This window comes from Neodiprion fabricii, chromosome 3, assembly GCF_021155785.1.
Source record: "Neodiprion fabricii isolate iyNeoFabr1 chromosome 3, iyNeoFabr1.1, whole genome shotgun sequence".
In the NCBI taxonomy this organism is placed as follows: Eukaryota; Metazoa; Arthropoda; class Insecta; order Hymenoptera; family Diprionidae; genus Neodiprion; species Neodiprion fabricii.
In genome coordinates this window covers 6,992,198-7,014,529 of record NC_060241.1, presented here as the reverse complement: position 1 = coordinate 7,014,529, position 22,332 = coordinate 6,992,198, and the positions used below count along the sequence as shown (strand labels likewise).

Sequence of the window (22,332 nt, the reverse complement as noted above, 5' to 3'; positions counted from 1 at the left end):
AAAGCCACCTATTGACAAGGGTGTTCTTTTTATATTCTTTTTGAACTCTTTATCAAGACAGTGAGTGAGTTAAAAGGGAGGTTTTGAAAAAAATATATCGTTACGTAGCGAGAGTATCAAACATCCCTTCCGTGTAACAAAGCGTAACGAATTCCTTGACCTCCTTCCCCGTTAAGCGAGTTGCATAGTTTATAGAAGCCCCCATGTTAAAAACCACCTGCTGTTTTCCCAGCACGTGGCCGGTCGCGTACCGATTTCGGAATCGCGTTTCCGCGAGTCCTGCAGCGTTTCGTATCCTGCGCGGCGATGATCAGAATGGACGGAGGACGCGACGAGTCGGGATCACGGGTGACGGAGAAGGACGGCAGGCTCGGGGCGTGGAGAGGAATCGCGGCGCGTCGCGACGCGTCGGTTTTGCGTCGCTTTGCGTCGGGCGAGCGAGTCGACAAGCGAGCGAGCGAGCGAGCGAGTCGAACCGCGGCGAGAGGTTCTTCTACTAGTGTTGTGGCGGCGATCACGACCGCGACTTCGCCCGCCTGCAACCAAACTAAACCAAACCAAACGGCCCGCGGCCTCAGCGATCGGACGGCCACGCGCCGCAATTCGCTTCCGGTGCGGCGAAAAAATCGGCGATTTTTCCGGGGTGAAAAAAATCGGCAACCACCGATCAACCCCCCCTGTGTTCGAGGCTGACTGACGATTCGATCTAAGGGCTGGATCGATCGGCGATCGGCAAACGATTTGCCGATTTTTCACCTACCGATCGAATCAGTGATCGAAAAATATACGGTGTGTGGTGATATCGAGATGATTGGTCCGTCGATGGATTCGCCAGGCGATCGGCTCGACTTTGACACGAGTCTGGGGTACGTTTGAATTCTTCTTTCTTTCTCTCTATTTTCATCTATCGCTATGTGTTTAACCGTTTACCTCGTTGGAAAACCGATTTATCTCCGGCTCGGTGATTCTAGATCTTGACTTATTTGATACAATAATCGCTGTGAACTGGCGCCGCGGATTAAAGAGTCTCGCCGGGAGTTTTGCTGGCTGATACGGGTGGATATAATTTATGCTACATCCACGGTATATATAATGCAACCTGTGCACCTCTTTCCAAGACTTTTGATCGCGCGAGCGTGATAACGAGTTTGCAGCGCGGGTGTTGATTCATATTTCACACATTCACACCGCAGCGATTCAGATACAGATGATAAGTGATGCGCGAGAAATGATATTTAACAAGTCGGACCTGTTGTTGGCCCTGTACATTCCACTCGCATTTTCCTACACGGAGGGAATAAAACAGCAGATTTCACTCAAAACTGCTGAACAAAAGGGACACGGCAGGTTTTTTCGTAAAGCATACTTCGTAAAATGCAGAATTCACCGTCGAAACAGTGAAAATCATTTTTTGCAGAGCAAAATCAGTTACATTTGTATTAAAAAATATAGTTGATATGGTCTTTTCTCACCAAAAAACCTGATGTGTTCCTCTTTTAATGGAGTGATTTTACCACTGACTTTCTTATCAATCGTTCGAAATGTGCATCGTTGGACTAGTTTTTTACAATTATAATTATTCTACAGTGAGCTTGTCAAAGTTTTGTCAAGACGGTACCAATTCTAACTTGATGTTGCTTAGGACGAAGAATATTGGATTGAAAGATCCCCGGAATCACAACTTAACGTGTTTCGATGTTTAAATTCGAATGACATGCTTCGATTCGTTATTTTCTGCTAGTTTTTCAATTGACCCATTTTTGCCATTTTCGTGTTTAAGATTATCACCGAAATTGCGTTGCGAAGCACAATTGTATGTTGTTGCGAATTTAGAACTGTTTTCAAACTCAACATCTTTTTGAGGACTGATCGAGAATCCGAAAAAGATTCGTTCCAAGTTCAATTGAATGATTCCAACATCTGAACAGATTGTCAGCAACTTTTACTCCGTTTACTTTTATTAATTAAACTTACAACTGAAACTTCAAATTAAATGAACGCCTTCTTACGATGTAGGCGGTTCTTCTTTACTCAGAGTCAATACAGTGGTATTTTAAGTTGCACAAATTTAGAACAAGTTTCCGAAATTTATTAAAATTTCAACAGTGACCTACTGACACTGATCGCGTTTGACGTCATTTTTTTATTTCCTTTTTTTTCATCAATTTTATTGCCCTTTCTTCGCATAATAAACGAATGTTTATCATCCATCAATCAGTGGAGTGGATTTTATTGATTAACAAATCTTCACTCTTTCAATCAAGACATATCCTCATTAAAACTCACACAGGCAAACTCATTTTCCACAGTTTAACGTGAACCAAAAAAAAAAAAAAAAAACACGAGGATCGGTAAAATAATTACAACTAAAATCTTGAACAAGGTAAAATCGATTACATAGGCGAGAAAAATAATTTACAAATCTTGAAGAAAAACCATCATCATTTTTCGATGGCATGGAAATGCGAGTTCTGAGAAGAATTTTTCGATAACTGACGCAGGTACAAAGCAAGGAAAACTGCGATACGAATAAAATGTAAAAAATGGATTCAAGTTGAAGTTTTTCATTCGAGAAGGCACGGTTGGCGCGCAAGGGTGACGGTGTGAAATATGTTTCCACGGTGGCGCCCTGTTCACGTCACTTTGGCGAGAAGAGGGCGAAGGAAAAACGAACCGTAGATACTCAAGCGCATTCCAGCGTCGTAAGCGGCGCCCCGAGTCGGACTTGCGTCAACGCAAGCGTCGGCCTGCCGGCCAGGCCAGAAGTGATTAATTTCGAAATGCCCACATAAATATGCACAAGAAATCGATCAATCACACGGCGTGCAGGCAAACAATGCGGGAAGAGCCAGTCTCGCGCCTCCCTCGCATGCCAAACTCAAAGCTGTTGTGTCGCCTTCCCTCTCTCTTCGTTATACAACGCAGGTATGCTTTATGCAATTACGGTTGAAAACCCGACGCGACGTGAAGAAGAAACATGTCCGAGTGTCCGATCCTTGTAATAAACCTCGTACCTGCACTGGGGGAAAATAATCCATTGTGCAACTAGTGGGAAAAGTAACGATTCCGAGCGAATGCGAAGTTAGGTTATCGTACGAATCAGAATCGTCACCTTTCACCACTTGTTGCAGACCATATTTTTCACAATATTAGAGTCAAACCTCGATTATTTGTCGTAGGTGATGATAACGTATTAAACACAAATTTGCATCCACAAGCAGTCTGTATTAAACATCGAAATACATGTGAAACTTCTGTTAAATGGACTAAAATTCGAAGACGAGAATCGCGCTTGTGTGTACATGTCGCGCAGAAGAATGTATTTTTTGAGCCAAAGCTCGGACAGTTTAGAGTTCGGATAAATCTAGTCATGATTCGGACAATCGAAATACTTCTGTAAAATTTGTTTTTGTCCGAATGCTGAAAATGAACAAAAAAAAAACGCTATTTCTCAATGCATGAGTACTAGTTGGGAAATGGCGAAATATTTTTACACTAGTGGGCAAAAAACTATTTTCGTCATGTTAAGCCGGAAACCGAATTTTCCGCCCGCGAATCGAATCTTTAAACCCCTTTTATGCCTGTGCAAGACGAAAAATATTAGTCGCACCACGAGCGTGATACTTTACACCCTCGGTAAAAAAAATAGCTGTTTACCCACTAGTGGAGAAATGGTTCGCCATTTCCCAACTAGCACTTATTTTTTGAGAAATAAATTTCATTAGGTATGTTGTCGTCGGTAGTTGAGGGAAATTCAAATGTTTCGTATCTTTGAATGATGAATATTTATGGAATCTTGACTATCTGTTGAGAATCTTCATGTCAGAATTTGATCCTTTGAGATTTATAAGTTGAGCGATTTGAAGCTAATTGCAAATATTTTACCAATATTTTGTCGAAACTTTTCTCGCGCATTATCCCTGATTGTAAAATGCTGAAATATTGTGCCAACAAACTTATTATGACGGACTGAAACTTAATGCAAGGATTAATCGATTCGAGTATTCTCAGAGATTATTTATTCTAACTGAAGATTTGTTTTTTCGTACTCGATAAAAAAATTTCACCCGATTTTCGGAGGATATAAATAAATAAAGAATCATAGTAAAATATGTTCTGCTATGATAATGGTTAAAATATTGTTGAAATCGCAAGAAAATGTGGCACAAACAACCGTTCAGTGTCACTGTAACTGTCCACACTACATTTGTTATTTTTATTACAATATTAAATCAATTTATTACATTTTTACAATTGAACAAGATAACGATTTATTGTTACAACAACGGCACATCATTGCAATAATAATTATAAAAAAGAACTGAATAGAAATTTTTGTTTTGTATCAAGAACTATATTTTTCGGTAATAGTGAAAAATGAAATTGAAAAGGTGAAAAAAACGACAACTAGAAATTTCTCCTTCTCGAAGCCTCAGTTTTCCACAACAACCGAGATGGTAAATTTCTGCCTCTTGCTTTGATCAGTTTCATTTTCTTGTTCTGCACTTGCCATTTTTTTTATTCCAGACGGTTGAACGCTACTTTTCTCAATAGGTTAAAACGCGGATACAAATATGGAGCCTGCATAGAAAGTTATACCTGATAATATACTGTCATTATTGCAGACAGGCTTCACCGTGATTGAAACTCTAATTAATATCACGAACGGACCGAGTCTCGAGTGCAATCAGAATGCTTTACCTGTTTTCAGTTTCAATCATTTTATACAAGATTACGAAGGAACGTTACGCAAGAATGTCAGCTCGTTTTGATCGCTATATCTGACTGACATTTTGACGCTAAAAATTTTGTGTTCACGCTTTAATTAAACTCTCGCAACTATTTTTCTCACCGACTGCAGTTATCGGCTGTGTGAATTCGTTTTTGTACCACTTTTTATTTTTTTTTTTTTTTTTCCTCTGCAATGTTTTCAATATTCAGCAAAATAGATATCCACGTCAAGTTTCTCAATGAATCGTCTTTGAATTCAGCTACTCTGACTTTCAGTTGAGAATCATTCGCTGATTTCCTTGTCACGTGACGCAAGAACACAAAAGTCACTTCACACTCAATAGTTTATAGTTATTTTGCATTTGTGACTTTTTTTGCTGTTATAAGAGTAGTTTTTCCAATAACTGTACATCCTGTTTTTTTTTTTTTTTTCTTTTCAACGCTAAGCGATAAAATAATTCTTCATATTTCACATGGTTTTGTCAAAATCACAGAAACCTGATGCTTTTCGTAAACTGGTCGACAGTTTGACCGTGTTTTCAGAAATCGCTGACAGATTCATCTCCAACGATATTTTACAAATTTGAGACAAGTCAAAATGCGGATTTGAATTTCAAAAAAATATCAACTTAGAAATCCGTAGGAATTAAACAGTCGTTATATTAATTATTCTAAAAAAATCGAATCTTCCGATTATGTTCAGAATCGTTATCAGTTCACTCGAATTTACCGGTCACTCAATTCCACCGACAAATCGTAAAAGTCGCAAAGCGGATTGGTCACTCACCGCGGCGTTTAAAATCTTTCGAATTTCGAACGAATCAATTCGCTTCTATCAGTTCACCGGAAATTGGCTATCCCGATCAGAAATCGGCGATGTCCTCTCGGTTCCTAGCGAATAAATCACTCGCCGCGAAGCAGGGAGCGTGTCACAAACATTGAACGGAAGTGCCCGCAAAGTGCTGCGGGCGAAGTGTCAATTAACCGAATGTTGTCGCAGGTTAGTTCGGTAGTAATACCTTCACTGTACGGGCTTCTCGTTCATCGACTAATTATCGTTTGCCAACAGCCGCAATCCCGGCCCCTCGGGCTGCGTTCTCTTCTTCCTTTTTTTTTTTTTTTTTGTTTTAGCTTTTCTCTCTTTTATTGCTTTTAACAATGTTTACGGTGCGTACCGGATGTACGTTTCAAATGTACACAGATGATTGATTCCCGGGTTTTGCTATCCGCGCGTCTCTTCTGCTCTCTAGTCCGGTCGAAATAGAACTGAATTGAATACATTCGGGACACGACTGCATTTTTGTGCACAACCGTTTTTTAACGCCCAGGAACTCAAATCTGCAGCCAATTTTTAGCCGCACAGCCAGCGTTTTCAGAAAACAGTAAAATTTGACATTTTTTGCGGTTTCCTCAAAAACTGCTATCGATGGATGAAAAATGACTTGACTATCGTGTAGAGCGGAAAATTCTACATCGAATTATGTCCTTATATGTCGGGAATGAAGTCGAATTAACAAATTGACAAAAAAGGAATTTTACTTATCGACGGTTTTTGGGGAATTTTGGTGAAATCGTTTAATTTTTGGCAATTCGTTAATCCGACTCTGTTTCCGACGCGCGAAGACATTATTCGATGTAGAATTTTCCGCTCTACACGGTGGTCAAATCATTTTTCATCTATCGATAGCGGTTTTTGAGGAAAACGTAAAAAACGTTAAGCTTTACAGTTGTCAAAAATGAGTTTAGATTTGAGTTCCTGAAGGTTGAAAACCTCTACACACAAAAATACAGCCACATCCCGAATATTTTTAATTAAGACCTATTTTGACTGGACTATTTCTCTGCAGATTTGAATTCCTCAGTGCGCAATTTTCGTACCGAAGTTTAGGAAACAACGCAGAAAAACTGGGAGCTAATTCACTCGTTGAAGTAAAAATCGATTCAATTCTGAACGAGGGCTGCTTGGATGACTGGACTTAAGTTCTTGGAAATAACAGGAAATGAATTGCGATAATTGAAATCACTTGAAAATCGTAATTCTTGCAGTGAACGCAAAACCGATTTCGATCCGTGAACATTCGATTGATATTCGTTCATTTCCACTTATTTCCCTGCAGCTTTGTAGCTTATTTTCATTGGTTCGTTTGCTGTGATCATTCCGTGCCGCTCTGTCCAAACCGGAATCACCTAAAATCCCTTTGAACGCTGGCAAATCATAAAAAATCAGCGAAAATCACATGGTAAAGTAAAGAACTCAATAGTAATTACTCTGAAACAACGTTGATGAATGGAAATCGTCCGATCAATTTCCAAACGAATACGAAAATTGTACGCGTATTTATCACCTTTGGCAATTATTATTATGAGAAAGAATATTCAGGTTGGTAGATCGGAAGGTGAACAACAGGTAGCAGCATTTCGCCGCCCACTCGTTGTGCACGCCTTCGATTATCTGGATCTTGCGGTCGAAGGATCTACGTGAATGATAGACCCACGTGTTCAGCGTCGCGTAATCGAATATCGTTTTAGTGCACGATTTGGTTGGTTGATCGTAAAAGTTGAAATTTTTTGTTTCCTGCTACGTGCAGAAAATTCATTTCAAGTATTTTTCCAAAGGGGCAATAAACAATGTCAATATCTGAACCATTTGTAAAGCCTGATCTTTTGGCCAAGTTCAATGTTTTCATTTCTTGAAAATTTGCGAATAAAGTGACAAGCGATAAATAGTAAATAGTTGGGCATATCAAAGTTTGTAGAAATTTAAAAAAACCGAATCTATTGCATATCTCGCAATTAATAATTATTCAGTTTTTGTTTGAACACAGCAACGCAAATGTACAGTTTTTTTTTTTTTTTTTCACTTGAAAACGTGAAAAATTCAAGGGCTAGGAAATTTTAGGCTTCATTGAGGGAAAACGATTCGTCTCACATTCACAAGTTATCAAAGATAAAGGAGCAAAAGTTTTTGTACGTTAAGAGCTTCGGCAAGTGTTAACATGATGCCTAACAATTAGGCAGCTTGTGAAGTTTTCCTACCGAATGCAATAAGTTGAACAATTATTTCCATATCATTTGTCGATCATCGTCATTCGTCATTCGCTGACGCCATTGCTCAATATGAAACTGCGATATATTTCCACTAATCTAATCGCTGCGCTAACGTCTGTTCTTGCTCGAAAAATATTCGCATGTGTTTGCAATAAATTCAAACTCGATTGATGTTATTATTTATTTCAAGTATAAATATAAACGGTTTTCGTGTGAACGATAAGTTTGAGTGAAACAAGGTCAGAAGCAATTGTGAATATTTTTGATTCGATCGATAAGATTCGACATTTTTTATTTATTTGTTACTGGTTGTTACATTCAGTATTTATCAAATCATCATATTTACGGGCAACGAAGATCTCTTTAATAATTTGAAAATATAAGATACGAAATTTACGAATAAAGGCTTAAATATCCAAACTTTACTTCAAATCGCACAAAAATTATGAAATATCTTTCCGATCCGTTCGATATCAATCCACAGTGGCTAATTTTATTCAAAAGACTATTTTTTACTAGTTCACTGAAACACTTTTTTCATCGTGTTGGTAGATTTAAATGTTGATTTGCACAATATTACATTGATATCGATCATGATCAATAAACGTTATAATTCAACGGACTATTGAGAAGAAAGGCAAATTTGTTTCACTAACTTCTAGTGTATAGTCTTCCGAATAAAATCAGCCATCATGGAGTGAAATTGCACGAATCTGCTAAATTTTGAAAGATTTTGAATAAAGAACGTATATCTGAGCTATGTTTACAATTCCAGTATTTCCTGTTTTTGTATTTTCGATGTGCGACTATCTCATACCAAAATTATTGAAAAGTACTGAACTTTGGACAACTAATCTCCATGAGTGATCACGTTATTAACGGAAATTAAAGTAGCAGTTTTACTTCTTCATGAACACTCAAAACAGGTGTAACTAGAGGCAGATTTAAGGTTATGTATTACTCCTACCTTTACCGACCGAGCAAACTCACGCTTTTTCTTCTCATATTAAATGAACAAACGAACGCAAAGGGTTTGAATTTCGACGGTGCATCGCTTCTTTGTAACAAAATTCAGAAAAGTTACTCATATCCCAGTAATCGTCAAAAAACCAAACATTTGGGCCGTTTCCGTTCGTTTGTTTAGTGATTATAGGGAAAAAAAGTTGAATTTGCTCGGTCGGTAAGAGTCGGAATACCACATAACCTTAATTAAGCAAAAATGTAATTGGCGGATTTTGACGGGTAGGCGAATACTTCTGTCTATCTATACGAATTTGCAAAAAATAATATCGGTGTCGATGTACTTCATTCAGATTTTTGAAAACATGTTATATTCATGTTCCAGTTGCGAAATTTAGAAAAGTCACTAATATCCCGAGAATTGTCAAAAAGCCACACACTTGAGCCGTTTCTGTTCGTTTGCTTATTGACTATAGGAAAAAAGTCGAGTTTGCTCGGTCGGTAAGGGTAGGAATACTACATAACCCTAATTAAGCGAAAATGTACTTAGCGTATTGCGACGGGTAGGCGAATACTTTGGTCTATCTATAGGAATTTGCAAAAAATAATATCGGTGTCGATGTGCTCCATTCAGATTTCTGAGAAGATGTTACATTCGTGCCCATGTATCGCCGCTACGCGAGTATAAGCGATCAATTCAAGTATTCGTCCCCTCTAACAGCTCGGAGATCTGATTGGACGGGAGTTCATCTGCGTGCTGATTTCTCCTCCCCTCTACGAGATTGAGATCACCTGTGCCTAACGAAGCGAATTAGAACGCAGTGTTTACCGCCATTTATGCAAATCAATTGCCTCTCGCAGTCGGCATACGGTATATACTGAAAAGTTGATGACCAATCGAATCTGAAAAAAATCTACCGATTCCACGATTCGATTTTTATACACGTTTATTCGCGCGTTGATTGGCCGATGCGGGAAGCGAGAGGCTGCAGTCAATGTTGCGGCTGACGGAGAAGCGACTGATAACTAATCCGATGAAAAATAGAGCTAACTATATTCGCGTATTCAGGTTTTTTTAGTGAACGAAGATGAAGACAAGTTTTAATAAACGCTAAAGAAACTTCGGCACCGAAACCTAAATGTGCACAAAATTGATGATGGCGTTTCGAAAACTGCCAGTTCTTGTCAATTTTTGACGTATTTCACGGGATCATTTGTTGTATCGGATTATTGAACATCGTTGAAAAGAATTGGGCATATCTTTATGATCGTAAAACTAACTATGAAATGTGGAAATTAAAAAGCTCGTTTTCATTTTCAATGTTGATTAAAATGGGGGGAATGCACTAACAATTTCAAACAAATGTCTGGACTTACGTTTCGTATGAAACGTCTAGTTTCAGCAAACGTAGTATTTGAAACGACTGAAAGAAACTTGTACTTTCAAAGCTGCTTTGGGAGAAAGCTAAAAATACTGGAAATATGGCTTATTATTGAAAAGGGTTGACAAATTTCTAGAGCTCACAAAGTGTGATTTTTAAATTGGAATTCATCATCAAAAAAGTGTATCAAAAGATTTTTAAATATGATAAATTGATAAACCATCTCTGTGAAATAACAATCACTCAAAGAGGCAAACTTCTAAAGGAAGACTTGCGCAGTGACAATTACAAAACTTTCGTCACTTTGTTCTGTTCGTAATAATGAAATTCGCCTGTAGAAAACGGAGGAAATTCGATTGACGCGAAATGCATCTTTCAAAAACTAATTCATTCAAATTGAAGTAATTCAATCAAAGAAATTTGTTTCAACCGTCTTTGTACGGGGAGTCCGTATTAAAATTGCATTTCGCATAATAAATTGTTGTAACGATTGTTTGCAAAAGGTCCGAAAAAAATTCAGTAACGACGATCGACTGGTTTTTGAAAATTTTGAACAACGTTCTTTGTTGCTATTTTCAAAGAATCAATTGCGTATATTTTTCTTTGAACGCATCGCGTTGATTGATCGCCATCACGTTATTTCAAAATGCGTTAATTGCGATGAGGTTAGCTGAGAAATTAACATTTTCAATTTTCTTTCAGGAGAAACCAAACGGTTGTAATGATCGTGAGCGAAATAAACCATCCTCGGAACCAGTGAAACAACGCGTCCGTTATATTTGGGATTGAGAAAACCGGGTAATACAAACCGAAGCGAAAATCAGTCTCATAAAAATGTGGATTCTACTCATCCTGCAAGCTGTTCTCGCGCAAGCTGCAGTTCGCATCAACGAACCAGCTGTAAGAGGTGAGTGAATTATTTTTTCTCTCGCACATTTTCATCGTGTCGAAAATTTCGAAGTGTGAAAATACCTGCGACACGAATCCAACTCGGTATGTTAAATGCATATGCCTTGTTGCAACGTCCCAGTGGTGATAAGAAACCGGCAATTATACCGGGCCATAATCATTTGACAGAATTTCACAAAGGATTATCCTTCATTATGAGATTTGGCCGAGTTTGCGAGATCCACTTTAATCGCCGATCGCGATTAATTACAATGAAATTGAGCCAATTAATCAAACTAATCGCACCCAGTTACGGAGCAATTATTACATATATATATATATATATACACCGCGAAAAACAGTCGAGCTGAAAGGTTTCTTCATTTGAAAAAAAAAAACGAAACGTGAGTATAAGACGAACTCACAATCTCACCTTCGAATTTGCGACAGTGTTTGTAAACAATAATAAGCAAGCCGGTTAATTGTTTTTTTCTTTTTTTTTTCTTTCTTTTTTTTCACAATAAATTTTTGCGTATTATTCACGTGCGATTCGACTTCCAATCACGTGAACCAGTCAATGATGACGTGCATGTGATATTTGAGAACCTGAAGCACGGTTCGTCCGCGTCGCAAAAATATTATAAATTAGCGATTGGTCATCGATTCATTTCCGATAGCGGTAAATAGAAAGAGACGGGCAAGTTGTTCGTCTGAATACAAATGCGCGGTTCGATTTTGTGCAATGTATCGGGTAATTATCATCGCGAAAAACATCGTCATCGAATTGATGAATTATTCATAAAACGTCCCCGCGATCATCGGATAATCGGTGTTTAAAGAAGTGCGCAAGCAGCTGATACTCTCGGCGGGGAAAAAATTATTGTAAATGTTACACGCTGTCTGGATAATTTTTATCTCAGACAATCGTCTCAGATGAATTCATCTTTGACGTATTTCAAGATGAATCTACAATCAAGACTCAGCTAACATGATTTTTCGAACATAATTAATTTACCGATCATAATTTGTCATCAAAAATGTCATTATCAATGAAATTCTTCGGAATTTATACCGACGTCACTAAAAACAAAGATTTTCTCACATCCAACGAATTTCATTCAATCTCACCAAATTCTCTGCAGTTTGAGTAAAAAATTATTCACAACAAAAGCATACGTTTTATTTACTATGTGCGGGAGATATTTTTTTCCACGTCAAAAATTTTTTCTTGTAAATGTATATTGACTAATTTCGTGTTCTTATCGTTATCGTTTTGGGTATTCAGATGATTTTTTGCACGAAAAATCAAATCTTTAACCAGATAATGATATTCGTCATCTTATACAACACTTGGTTGAAATCTGCATATATCACGACTAATGAAAGTTTGTATCTGACGTCTGACGATACGCATTTCAATCGCATTTTAAGATTCATTCAAATGTCGAACAAGACTTGTTTTCGCTGTTCGTATAACACAGGTCAACACGAATTTTGACATTGATGAGAGGGTATGAAATTTCGATAGATTTATCGATAGTTGGATGAGAAAAAATATATGTGCCCTGAAAAAGTTTGCTTTTCTATCCAGGAGAACGGTTGAAGGATATTTTAGAAAATCCATAGTTAAAATTTTTATTTATTCATAACTCGAAACGAATATATTTATATGTAATTTTTATCAACTTTTACTATCATATCAAATTACAGAATAGTGGGAAAAAGTTTGAAAGTGAACCCTATTACTTTTTCTTTCATGTTCATAAGTACTTTTTTTCACTAAACCCCAATTGTTTAAAAAACCCATCATATTTTCGTTGCATTGGCCCTGATAACGTTGTTCGAAGTTCATAATATCTTGATGAAAACGCTCTCCTTGTTCTTCTGAGCACGCCTCCATGTTGTTTTCGAATTTATCTAAACGAGCATGCAGCATATGTACTTTTAGAGACATTCTGCAACCCATGGTTATAAAGTTTTTTGACATATTTTCAACTAGATCTTGGTAATTTTCATCTTTGTTATTCCCTAAAAATCCAGCGACTACTGCTTTCAAACTATTCCAACCTTTTTTTTTTTGCGGTATTTTTAAATGTACCAGAACTATTTAATATTTCTACGATAACTGAAAAAAATGTATCATTGCCGAAACTACTCCAAAAGCAAACTTTATATGGAATATGGGTACTTTTCCTGTATTTTGGAGCATAATGAAAAGAAAAATCATAAAATAAATTTTGAGAAAACGGAGGAAAATTTTTTGTGTAGATTTGTGTAATCACTGCATTCGTTATTCATACTTGTACCGGTGATCGTATACACGGTACAGCTGTTCTCGAATTGAACAGAAAACGGCTCTTGGTTGTTCAGCAAACCCTCAAACATCAGGAAGGAACGTTCTATTGTCGAACCGTGAAGATGTGAGCCTTTTCCCCGCGCTGTGGATGTGCGAATTCTGTTTGTGTCCGTCCGCACGGAGACGCCAGATGTTACGAAATTAGCGTCTAGTTGGAGCCAATTATCGTAATCAGAGAAAATTGCTCCGTCGAGGCAGTTTACCCAACATCACATTATATTGCCTTAACTACTCGCCCCGGTAAGTGCAGGTATGGATAATTTGTCCACCGGCTACGGGTAACCACCATCCTCGTGCCTACATAAAGATATTACACACGTATACATGTATACCTACAGAGTGAATTCCTAACGACTGCATGGTCCGGCCTTTGCTAGAATTTAATGCGCACGCGCCAAAGTCCGAGAGCATCTGATTGCCAGGGCGACCAATTGTCATTAACCTAAAAAATTTTGACATTTGTCGATGTTGAGCGAAACTGCCAGCGACAACTGTCAAGAATTTTGAAGTTATATACATTGCGTGTGAATCGTTTTTTTCGCTTGCCGTGATTGCTGTCGCATTCTTACCAAAAATTTGAAGCAATGATTGTTTGTTATTTTCACATACGGCAAGAGTTGCCTGCATATAGCAGATATTTTGCCGATAAAGCTTGTTTAGAATGATTTGCTTGAGTTTGATAGCAATTGAGGAAACATCTTGTTTCAATATTTCCAACAATGCTTTGCAACCATTGCTGTCTTTTTGTTGCAAAATTTGCACGCGTGTTTTTACGTGGATGTCGTCTGAATTTATGAGGGTTGGACACCCTGGCAAATAACTGCTCTCGGTTGTAGCGCATGCGCAGTAAATCACAAAAGTGTAGTCGTTAGGAATTCACGTTTTCATGTACAGAGTGAATTGCTAACGAGTAAATTATTTCATGCGCATGCGTTAAAATTCGAGATCACGAGCAGTTGTTTTGTCAGGGTGACCAACGTTCTTGAGGTTACACAGATCGCGGTGACCTGTCATCTGAATCCATGAATGCTGGTCGCCCTGACAAAACAACTGCTCGTGATCTCGAATTTTAGCGCATGCGCATGAAACCTTTTAGTCGTTAGCAATTTACTCTGAATATCCACGTTACTTTGTGCGGGGCTTGCGGCGTAAAAAAAATTTACCCGTTTTCATATCTCGAGTCTCGTTGGCTTGATTTTTTGTATTTCGAGGTTGACTTCATTATACTTACAGAGACACTGGAGTAATAATTGTTACAGAAAAACCTACAACTAGCTTGTATGTTGAAAAAAAAATGAAGAAAAGTAGCCACACTTTGTTCTATCACCTCGGTTTCGTGAGACAATGAAATAAACTGTTAATAGTACTCTTTGTTCAACAGAGAAGAACGCAAAGATTACCACCGGAAACGAGTCGTAATTCTTTTATAATTACACGTTCTCCGCTAAACTAGTCATGAAAAATGAAATCAGAGCAAATTAACAACGATTCGAAGTTCAAAAACTACTAAAAAACTCGTCGAAACCATACTTCAAATCTATCATATAAACTATGAGTAATCGCTTAACCAAGCTTGTTTATATTGGAGTCAGTTTTCTGATTCAATTTCAACCGAAGTTTACATTGACACGCGGTAAAAGCATCGGTGGATAATCGATAAAGGCAGACGGAAAATAGAAGTAAATGATCAAAAGTGTTCGGGTAACGAACGAAGTGAAACGGCGATTTATCGCAGTTTACTTTCATTAACTGACTACTTAATAAAGTTGATGTGATTTTATCCAATAATCTTTTTCTCGTATGCATCCGGTTGAAACACTGTTGCATGGTTCCATTAAAAAATTGTTCAATATTTCCGTGGCTGCGGAGCCAACGAACGTAATCCGAAAACATTTACGGGATTCCACGTCGCAGTTTTAGTGATTCGACTAATTTTGAAATTCTATGGGGTAAGGATTGTGTGAAAAATTCACTTAGCTTCAACAAAGCAAAAAATATACGCTGTACATGCTCATATATTCCAAACTCGATTCTTTTAAAGTACTTCCGAAGTTGGAAGATAGCGGTTCTCAATTTTGATGTTCCGTTACTTTCATGCTGCTAACTTCAATCTCTCAATCGTTTTGGAAATCGAATAAGATGAACGTTATTGCGTTTAAAATGGAATCAGAAATACAAAGATACGTACTACTACATATTACTTTGAAAACTTTGCGTTTTTGTGCAATATTTAATGGCATAACTTGAGTTACGCAAAATGTCGGACTAATTTCGATTCCTCAACGTCATTCTTTGGTTTACAGTAAAACGAATACCTAACTTCGATTTGTCAGGGATTAAAAGGTGGAATGGCTGCAAAACAGAATAGTCACAATATCGAATTTTCAAAGACACGAAAATCGATTTCATCGAACTTCGAAGTGTATAAAGTCCACATATAATAGAATAGTAAAAAATTCAGTAAGGCAAAATGTAACATAAAGCCAAAAACTCGAAATTTCAGAATTTGGTTAACTTTTCACTGATGCATATTATGAAGATTTCATGTCTTACCTTTTCCAAACCCTGTCCAATTATTTGCTAAAATTTCGAATTTCTGTTAGACTGATTTCCTAGTTTTTCGGAAATTCGATTCATGGGCCGTGGCATTAGACTTTTTGATCTCCGCCGATAAAAACCCACAAGCGAGACCTTCTATTTACTTGAGTCACACATCGAGCAGTGTTCGTACATTCGGTGTTTTGCCTAACAGCCTCCAAGTGGTACCTCGTTTCCGGTGTAAAAAAAAATGTCCTTGTTTGTACCGCCGCGGTTGCATTCGAGTGCCGTTTCCATAATTACCCATCAGCCCACGCGACGCGGTTCATTACTTGGCGCCAGGCCTCGTGAAGTAAGAAATTCCGGGGCAGGGTTCAGGGTTCGGGACTTACACGCTGGCCCAGGGCCCGCGGGCCCAGCGGAGGAAACGACGGGCCCATTCATGCCGGCCGTTTGACGAGCATCGGTCCCAGTTGTGAATGGCTGCGCGAGGCGCGTAGGTGCCATGTAATAAATAATGCATACTCCTCGGAGTGCGTGGGCCCCTGTCAATGGACCCGTCGCATCTTCTTCGGGGGGCCCCGGGGCCCACTCGCGGGGTCCGAATAACGCGGCTGAATACATTAGCGATAAAGGCGACGCCTCGTATAATTCGCCTTGGGAAGAAGATAATAACAATAAAAAACAAAACAAAACAAAAAAAAAAAAAAAGAAATTGGAGAAAAAAGAAATGAATAAATAAAAGAAACGGACGTAAAACAAAATAAATAAACGAGTTAACGAGTAAAAATCACCGCCTGGTTTAACAGCCGTTTCCTTTGAATATCGGAAGCTTTGATCAGAGACACGATCTTTCGTCAACTGCGTTCCACGGCACTCGTGAACGAGGAGAGAAGGACAGAAGGAGAGAAGGAGAGAAAGAGAGAAAGAGAGGACGGAGAATTATTTGGTGGAGGCTTCTGGATTCGATAGAATTTCCAGGAACTATCAACTCGTGTGTTGCTCGTCGCGCTCTCGACATTAATTTAGAGGCAGGAGGAGGAGGAAAAAACGTGTGTCTACATAGAAGAAAAAAGAAAGAAGGAAGAGGAAGAGGAAGAGGAGGAGGAGGATCATTATAGTTGAAACTACATCGGTCACACGACGCGTAATCGCTTCGTTCCTATCGCTGAATCACACGCCTGTCTATGCGTCGCGATGCCTGGCTTCTCTCAAACGCGACACAACTTTTGGCCTCGGGTCATCCTTCGATTTCTTTCTAATCTTTGCAGAACAAGCTGATATCCATCAAAATATTTCCTCTGTTGGTCTTTCGATTTCTCCAGCCCAGCCGATTGACTACAAACACTATTATGAATTTAACATTTTTTTTTTTCAACTATTTCAAAAATGATTCTCTTCCAGAGCAGAGCCGAGTGTTAAAATGTAGAAAAGAAACCATTCTCATTCAAAAAATTCTTAGCTTTATCGATTGTCTATCACCGATTATCAATTAGCACCAGCTCCAGAGTATAAAGGAAGTGTAATTCTGCTCTGTAATTGATATCGATCTTTGAAGATATTTCAACGATCTTGAATTATGGGCGGGACAAAAGTTCATCTCAACTAATTCAGAGCGCTGAGCTTTTTCCTAGCAATATTCGAGGAATTTGAAAAATCTAAAGGCCAAAAGAAACTTCAGGTGTAAAACGAAACATCTATGATAACGATTGACGTATAATTGATGAAATTTAAGTTACATCTGCTGTCATAATCACCGATTCTATTTCTTCTCATCGTCATTGAATCCATCTAACGCAAAGGTTCAGCAGGACCTAATTGAAAAAAAAGTTCGATTATGCAATAATTCGAGATCGTCTAAACTTTCTTGAAATCTTAATGTTTTCCATGTAAAACAGCTGTGGATGTGAATTTCCGCCAAGCTCGATTGACTTAAAAAAAAAAAAATAGATTTGCTAATACGTGCAAAATAGATGACATTGAAAATTCCAAAAATCAAATTAATCACGGTTCGGAACACACTAACGTAATACAGTGAAAGATGGAAAAGAGCATCGCTTTTATATAATCGAGAAGCAGCAAGAAACCGCGCAGCTTCATAGCCAGAAGCCAAGAAATATAAGAGCTGAGCTGCCAGAAGCGATTAAGACCAATCGTCGTTTCAATGCAGACCCAATTATTCTATGAGTAATTCGAAACGACTGCCGATAATTGTCGGGAAATATAATATATCCGCGTAACTCAGGCACAAATGATGCAGGAATTGATGACCTCACGGTGTATATTGATCGATAGAATCGATTCACAAGTCGGTATCGGCTGTCAGCTTTCGATCGCTGTGTCTGAGCTGTACCTTGAAAAAACATTACGATACTCGCGGTCTGAACTCTCGGTTAAATTTCGGCTCAAGTCACGCCGATCGACGTGGATCCAACTGTCAAGGTGAGCTAGTTGTCACCGCGCTAACTTTTCTCTCTTATTTTATTTCTAACGGGGATGTATGTATGTGTAAATAATGCCTGCGGGTATTTATTTACAACCATGTTTCCATCCTGTCGGTGCTTCTGATCGAACCTCTCGAAACCTTGATTATATCCAGCTTGAAAATTGGTTCTGCGCTAATTATTTAAACACCCAGCTCGGCTTTTGTGACGGATGAAACCTCGCGGGAAAAAAACCCAAATTTGGTGTAAATTCGTACCCCTGACTTTTTTCTTATGGGAAATTAGCATTATCTATGAGTCGGGGGTACGAATTTACACCCGAGTGGGGTTTTTTTTCCGTGAGGGAAAACCGTCGTCGTCAAAGTTCATCTCAAATTTTATGGGACTTTACGAACTTTTTATCTACATATTTTCAAATTGCCGTTTAACTCGGTCCAATTTCCGAAAAAGGATCAAAGTTTTTAATCCGACGTGTGTAAGCTCGTAAGCTCCAAACATCCACTCTAGAATATTTTCGAAGGGGATCAGTCGTCCGTCGATCGTTATAAATTCCGGAGATCTTGAAGTTCCAAAATTGATATTTACTCTTTGAACATAAAGCGTGAATTTTTCTAAAACGTCAGAATCAATCGTACTGAAATAAAAAAAGTTTCACCCGACCCGTTTCTATCTTTGTGCTTTCGAAAGCTTGTTTCACAGTCTTCACACTGTCGATCGGTGATTATTCGTGAAAACTTTGACCTCAACAGCGAAACATGTCAACGACCACTGACGAGATTCGGCGTATAAGCGGTCAGTCGAAATCCGAGAGACGTGACCCTTGACCTCGACGATTATCGCGGTGTTTTCACGTTGGTGAAAAATCGTGGGACGCGGGAAGAAAGAGGACGAAGGAATGAAAGAGGACTGCAGGTTGTGGAATCGCGGACCGAGGGCTGCGTTGACGTTGACGATAATGTTGATGTCAGGGCGGCCGAGGCAGAGCATGAATGGGTGGATCTCTTGAAAAAGAAATTTTCGCGCGTGGGTTTGACCACTCATTACCTATCGACCCTCGCGTCCCACGTGGCTGGCCACAAGTCCTCACACAAGACCGGTGTCTTCGGCTCGTCCGCCCGCACACATAATATCGGTGAACGAGGAGAGAGGGAGAAAGAGAGAGGCGAAAAAAGAGACAATGATAAAAGAGACGAAGTTGGAGTCGGAGAGGAGAGGAGGAGGCGCGAAAAAAGAAAGCCAGAAAGCCGGCTGAGCGAGAAATAATAGAAGATAGTCTCGAGGACGAATTTGAAGGACTAACCATCTGGAGTTGAGGCTGCATCTTTTCTTCTACCCGCGAATCGCAATTTAATCCTAATTATCCTCACGGAGCTTCTCCGGGAGTCTGTTGATTGGGGAATAAGTGAGATGTTTGGTTTGCAAAAAATTGATGCTTTTTATTCGATTTCTGATCGTCGCACATCGAGTATTGATTACAGTATTGGATTCGTAAGCTATGAAGATATTGGAGTTATTGATAATAAAGTTTAGATATCGATGATTCGATTCAAATTGTTTCATAATTTGTAAAAATATAGTTGATAATTCATTGGATTCGACGGATACAATGGCTAATTTTATTCAGAAGACTGTTTTCTACAAATTTACCGAAACTCTTTTTATTGTCATGCTCGAGACGTTAAATATTCTATTTTACAAAATCTCACCGAAATTGATTCTGATCAAAAAATTGTGACGTCGATTCCACTACTGAAAACCGGTTACGGTGAACGTGAAAAATAGTCTTTTGTATAAAATAAGCCATTGTTAAGTGAAATGGAACGAACTTACTGGATCTTAAAAGATTTCATTAGAAGAGTATCCATATCAGAGCTTTTGTTTATGAATCCAGTATTACTTGTTTCAAGCGACCTCCACAGCTGACGAATATTACAATTCGATGAATACCGAATGTGTGATTATCTCAACAACAAAATTAATAAACAATCGCGACTTTTGACCAACCTGAAAGATGGAATTAGTAGCGTTACCGTAACGATGCATGTTTAGGAAAAACCTGTAATTCGCACGTTTCTGACTTTCCGCAATTTAGTAAATCGTTGTAAACAAAATACGGTATGATTCTAAAAATCCAACTTCTTAAAAATGATTCTCAAATTGCCAACTGACGTATCGTTACGTTTACGTTACTAACTTCAGCCTCATAACCTTCTAGAAGCAGACAGATGGAAAATTCGTCTTCCGACTAAAAGTTGATGAAATTTATCGCTGACAGTCAGTCCGAAGACGAATTGAAACGACTGTTGGAGCGTTTCCTAATTGTAACGTGGATTCTCCTTCCCTTGTCCTTTTCTCGTCTCCGATCATGGCGACGTTTCTTGAACAGATGAAGCGTGACCGTAACCGCATGCTGCGGACACTCAAGCCTACCAACCAACGAACAGGCTGACCAACTTTATACCTACCTACCTGCGTGGTGAGTTGCTCAGGGTACGCTTAACGGGCATTTGCCTCGCAATCAAACCAATCAATGATAAATGCCTGCCTAAGACCGCGTAAATCATTATATCTATACTTCAATTGACAATTCTCAAGTTGCCCTCTCTCGGCTCACGTTGAGATTTATATTTTCACACATGCTCACGATCGCGGTTAGTCGCCGCAGGATCTCGAACACGATTTGTATCGTCGGTTTTCACTTTTTGCGCTACAACTCACTGCCGAGGATTCGAATCTTACCGATGATTCAGCCGATCCTCGATTTGCATCGCATCGAGCCAAAATACTTCACATGTAACGTATAAAGTTCGAAGGAACTTTTGAGGATCGAACGAAGTTCATCTTCGAACACTAGATTGCACTGATTTGCAATTATTCAGATTTATGCTTCATGGATTGCAGAAATTAGAGGAATGATACTACGCCGTAATTTTCCCGCGCCTCTCGTGCCTGTGCGAGAAAAAAAAAAAAAGGTGAAAAAAAAATAAAATGGCGATAATTATTTAGCAGTATAGTTTAATCGACTAATTGGTTGTCTTTTCCAAGAAATACAGATTGGCTTCAGATACGCACCGGCAGTTAACGTCACGAGACTAATTAATTCATCCTGGTTTACGAGAGCGTTCCAGCTTGTGGATTTTAAATAAAATTTAGCCAATTCGGACGTTCGAAAGAAGCTTGGATGGAAAGACGAGGAAAATAAGATGGTATTTGAAATATTGTAACTTTATTGGCACGCGCAATGAAACTTTGTTCCGCAATATCTTTGTTGCGTTGCGAATCAAAGTTCAATTCGAAAGGTGACGAAGCCAGTTGCCTGTCTGAACTACTTGAGTCTCAGTTTACCGGTAGAGGAATTAGATACGAGATACGTACGTACTACACGTGTGGAATTATACATATATCAGGCTGCTAATTACTCAACCGGCAAGGCATTTGAAAGTGCGGCAAATAAGGCGTGTCGCACGCAACTTCGCGGAAACAATCTCATAACCCTCGTGTCTGATGTCTTCATTTGTTTCACCCTGTAATTTAGCCATTATGGTGTAACGACGCGTTTTGTCTAATTGATTGAAAATAACGAGCGACATGTGCTGCAATTCTTTGGTCAAGGTGTTTTATACACTCGATTCGGTACTTTTCGAATTAATTTCATACTCAGGAATCACGTATTGGATATTAATGGCATTTATCTACTCGTGAGCTGAGAGAATTTCCGTTAAATATCCCGGAAAGAAATCTTACAATTATATGCAACAGCTTGGATATGAATTTTAATTTCAAAGTGTTTTAAAATTGAGAACAATCCATCAGATTTGATGGATTTCATTTTACCTTGGCTTACTTTGTTCGGTCGACTATTTTCAACAACTTCACTCGAAAACGATTTTTTTATAATGTTTTGTTGTCCAATATTCAATTTTACAGGATTAAATGGACATCGATTTGGATCAACAAATAACAGTATTCGTCTAAGCATTCGAAA

The 22,332-nt window shown here is 38.6% G+C and overlaps 1 protein-coding gene across 1 annotated transcript in view; it reads left to right on the top strand.

Annotated features, from left to right (window-relative positions):
* The first annotated feature begins 455 nt into the window (after positions 1-455).
* Positions 456-22,332, top strand: part of LOC124177752 (A disintegrin and metalloproteinase with thrombospondin motifs 7) — a 56,168-nt gene continuing 34,291 nt past the window's right edge. Inside the window, exons 1-2 of the mRNA XM_046560521.1 lie at positions 456-866; positions 10,824-11,028. Of these exons, the coding sequence (XP_046416477.1) occupies positions 10,956-11,028 (73 nt within the window). The 5' untranslated portion in view covers positions 456-866; positions 10,824-10,955. The remainder of the gene's footprint in view (positions 867-10,823; positions 11,029-22,332) is intronic.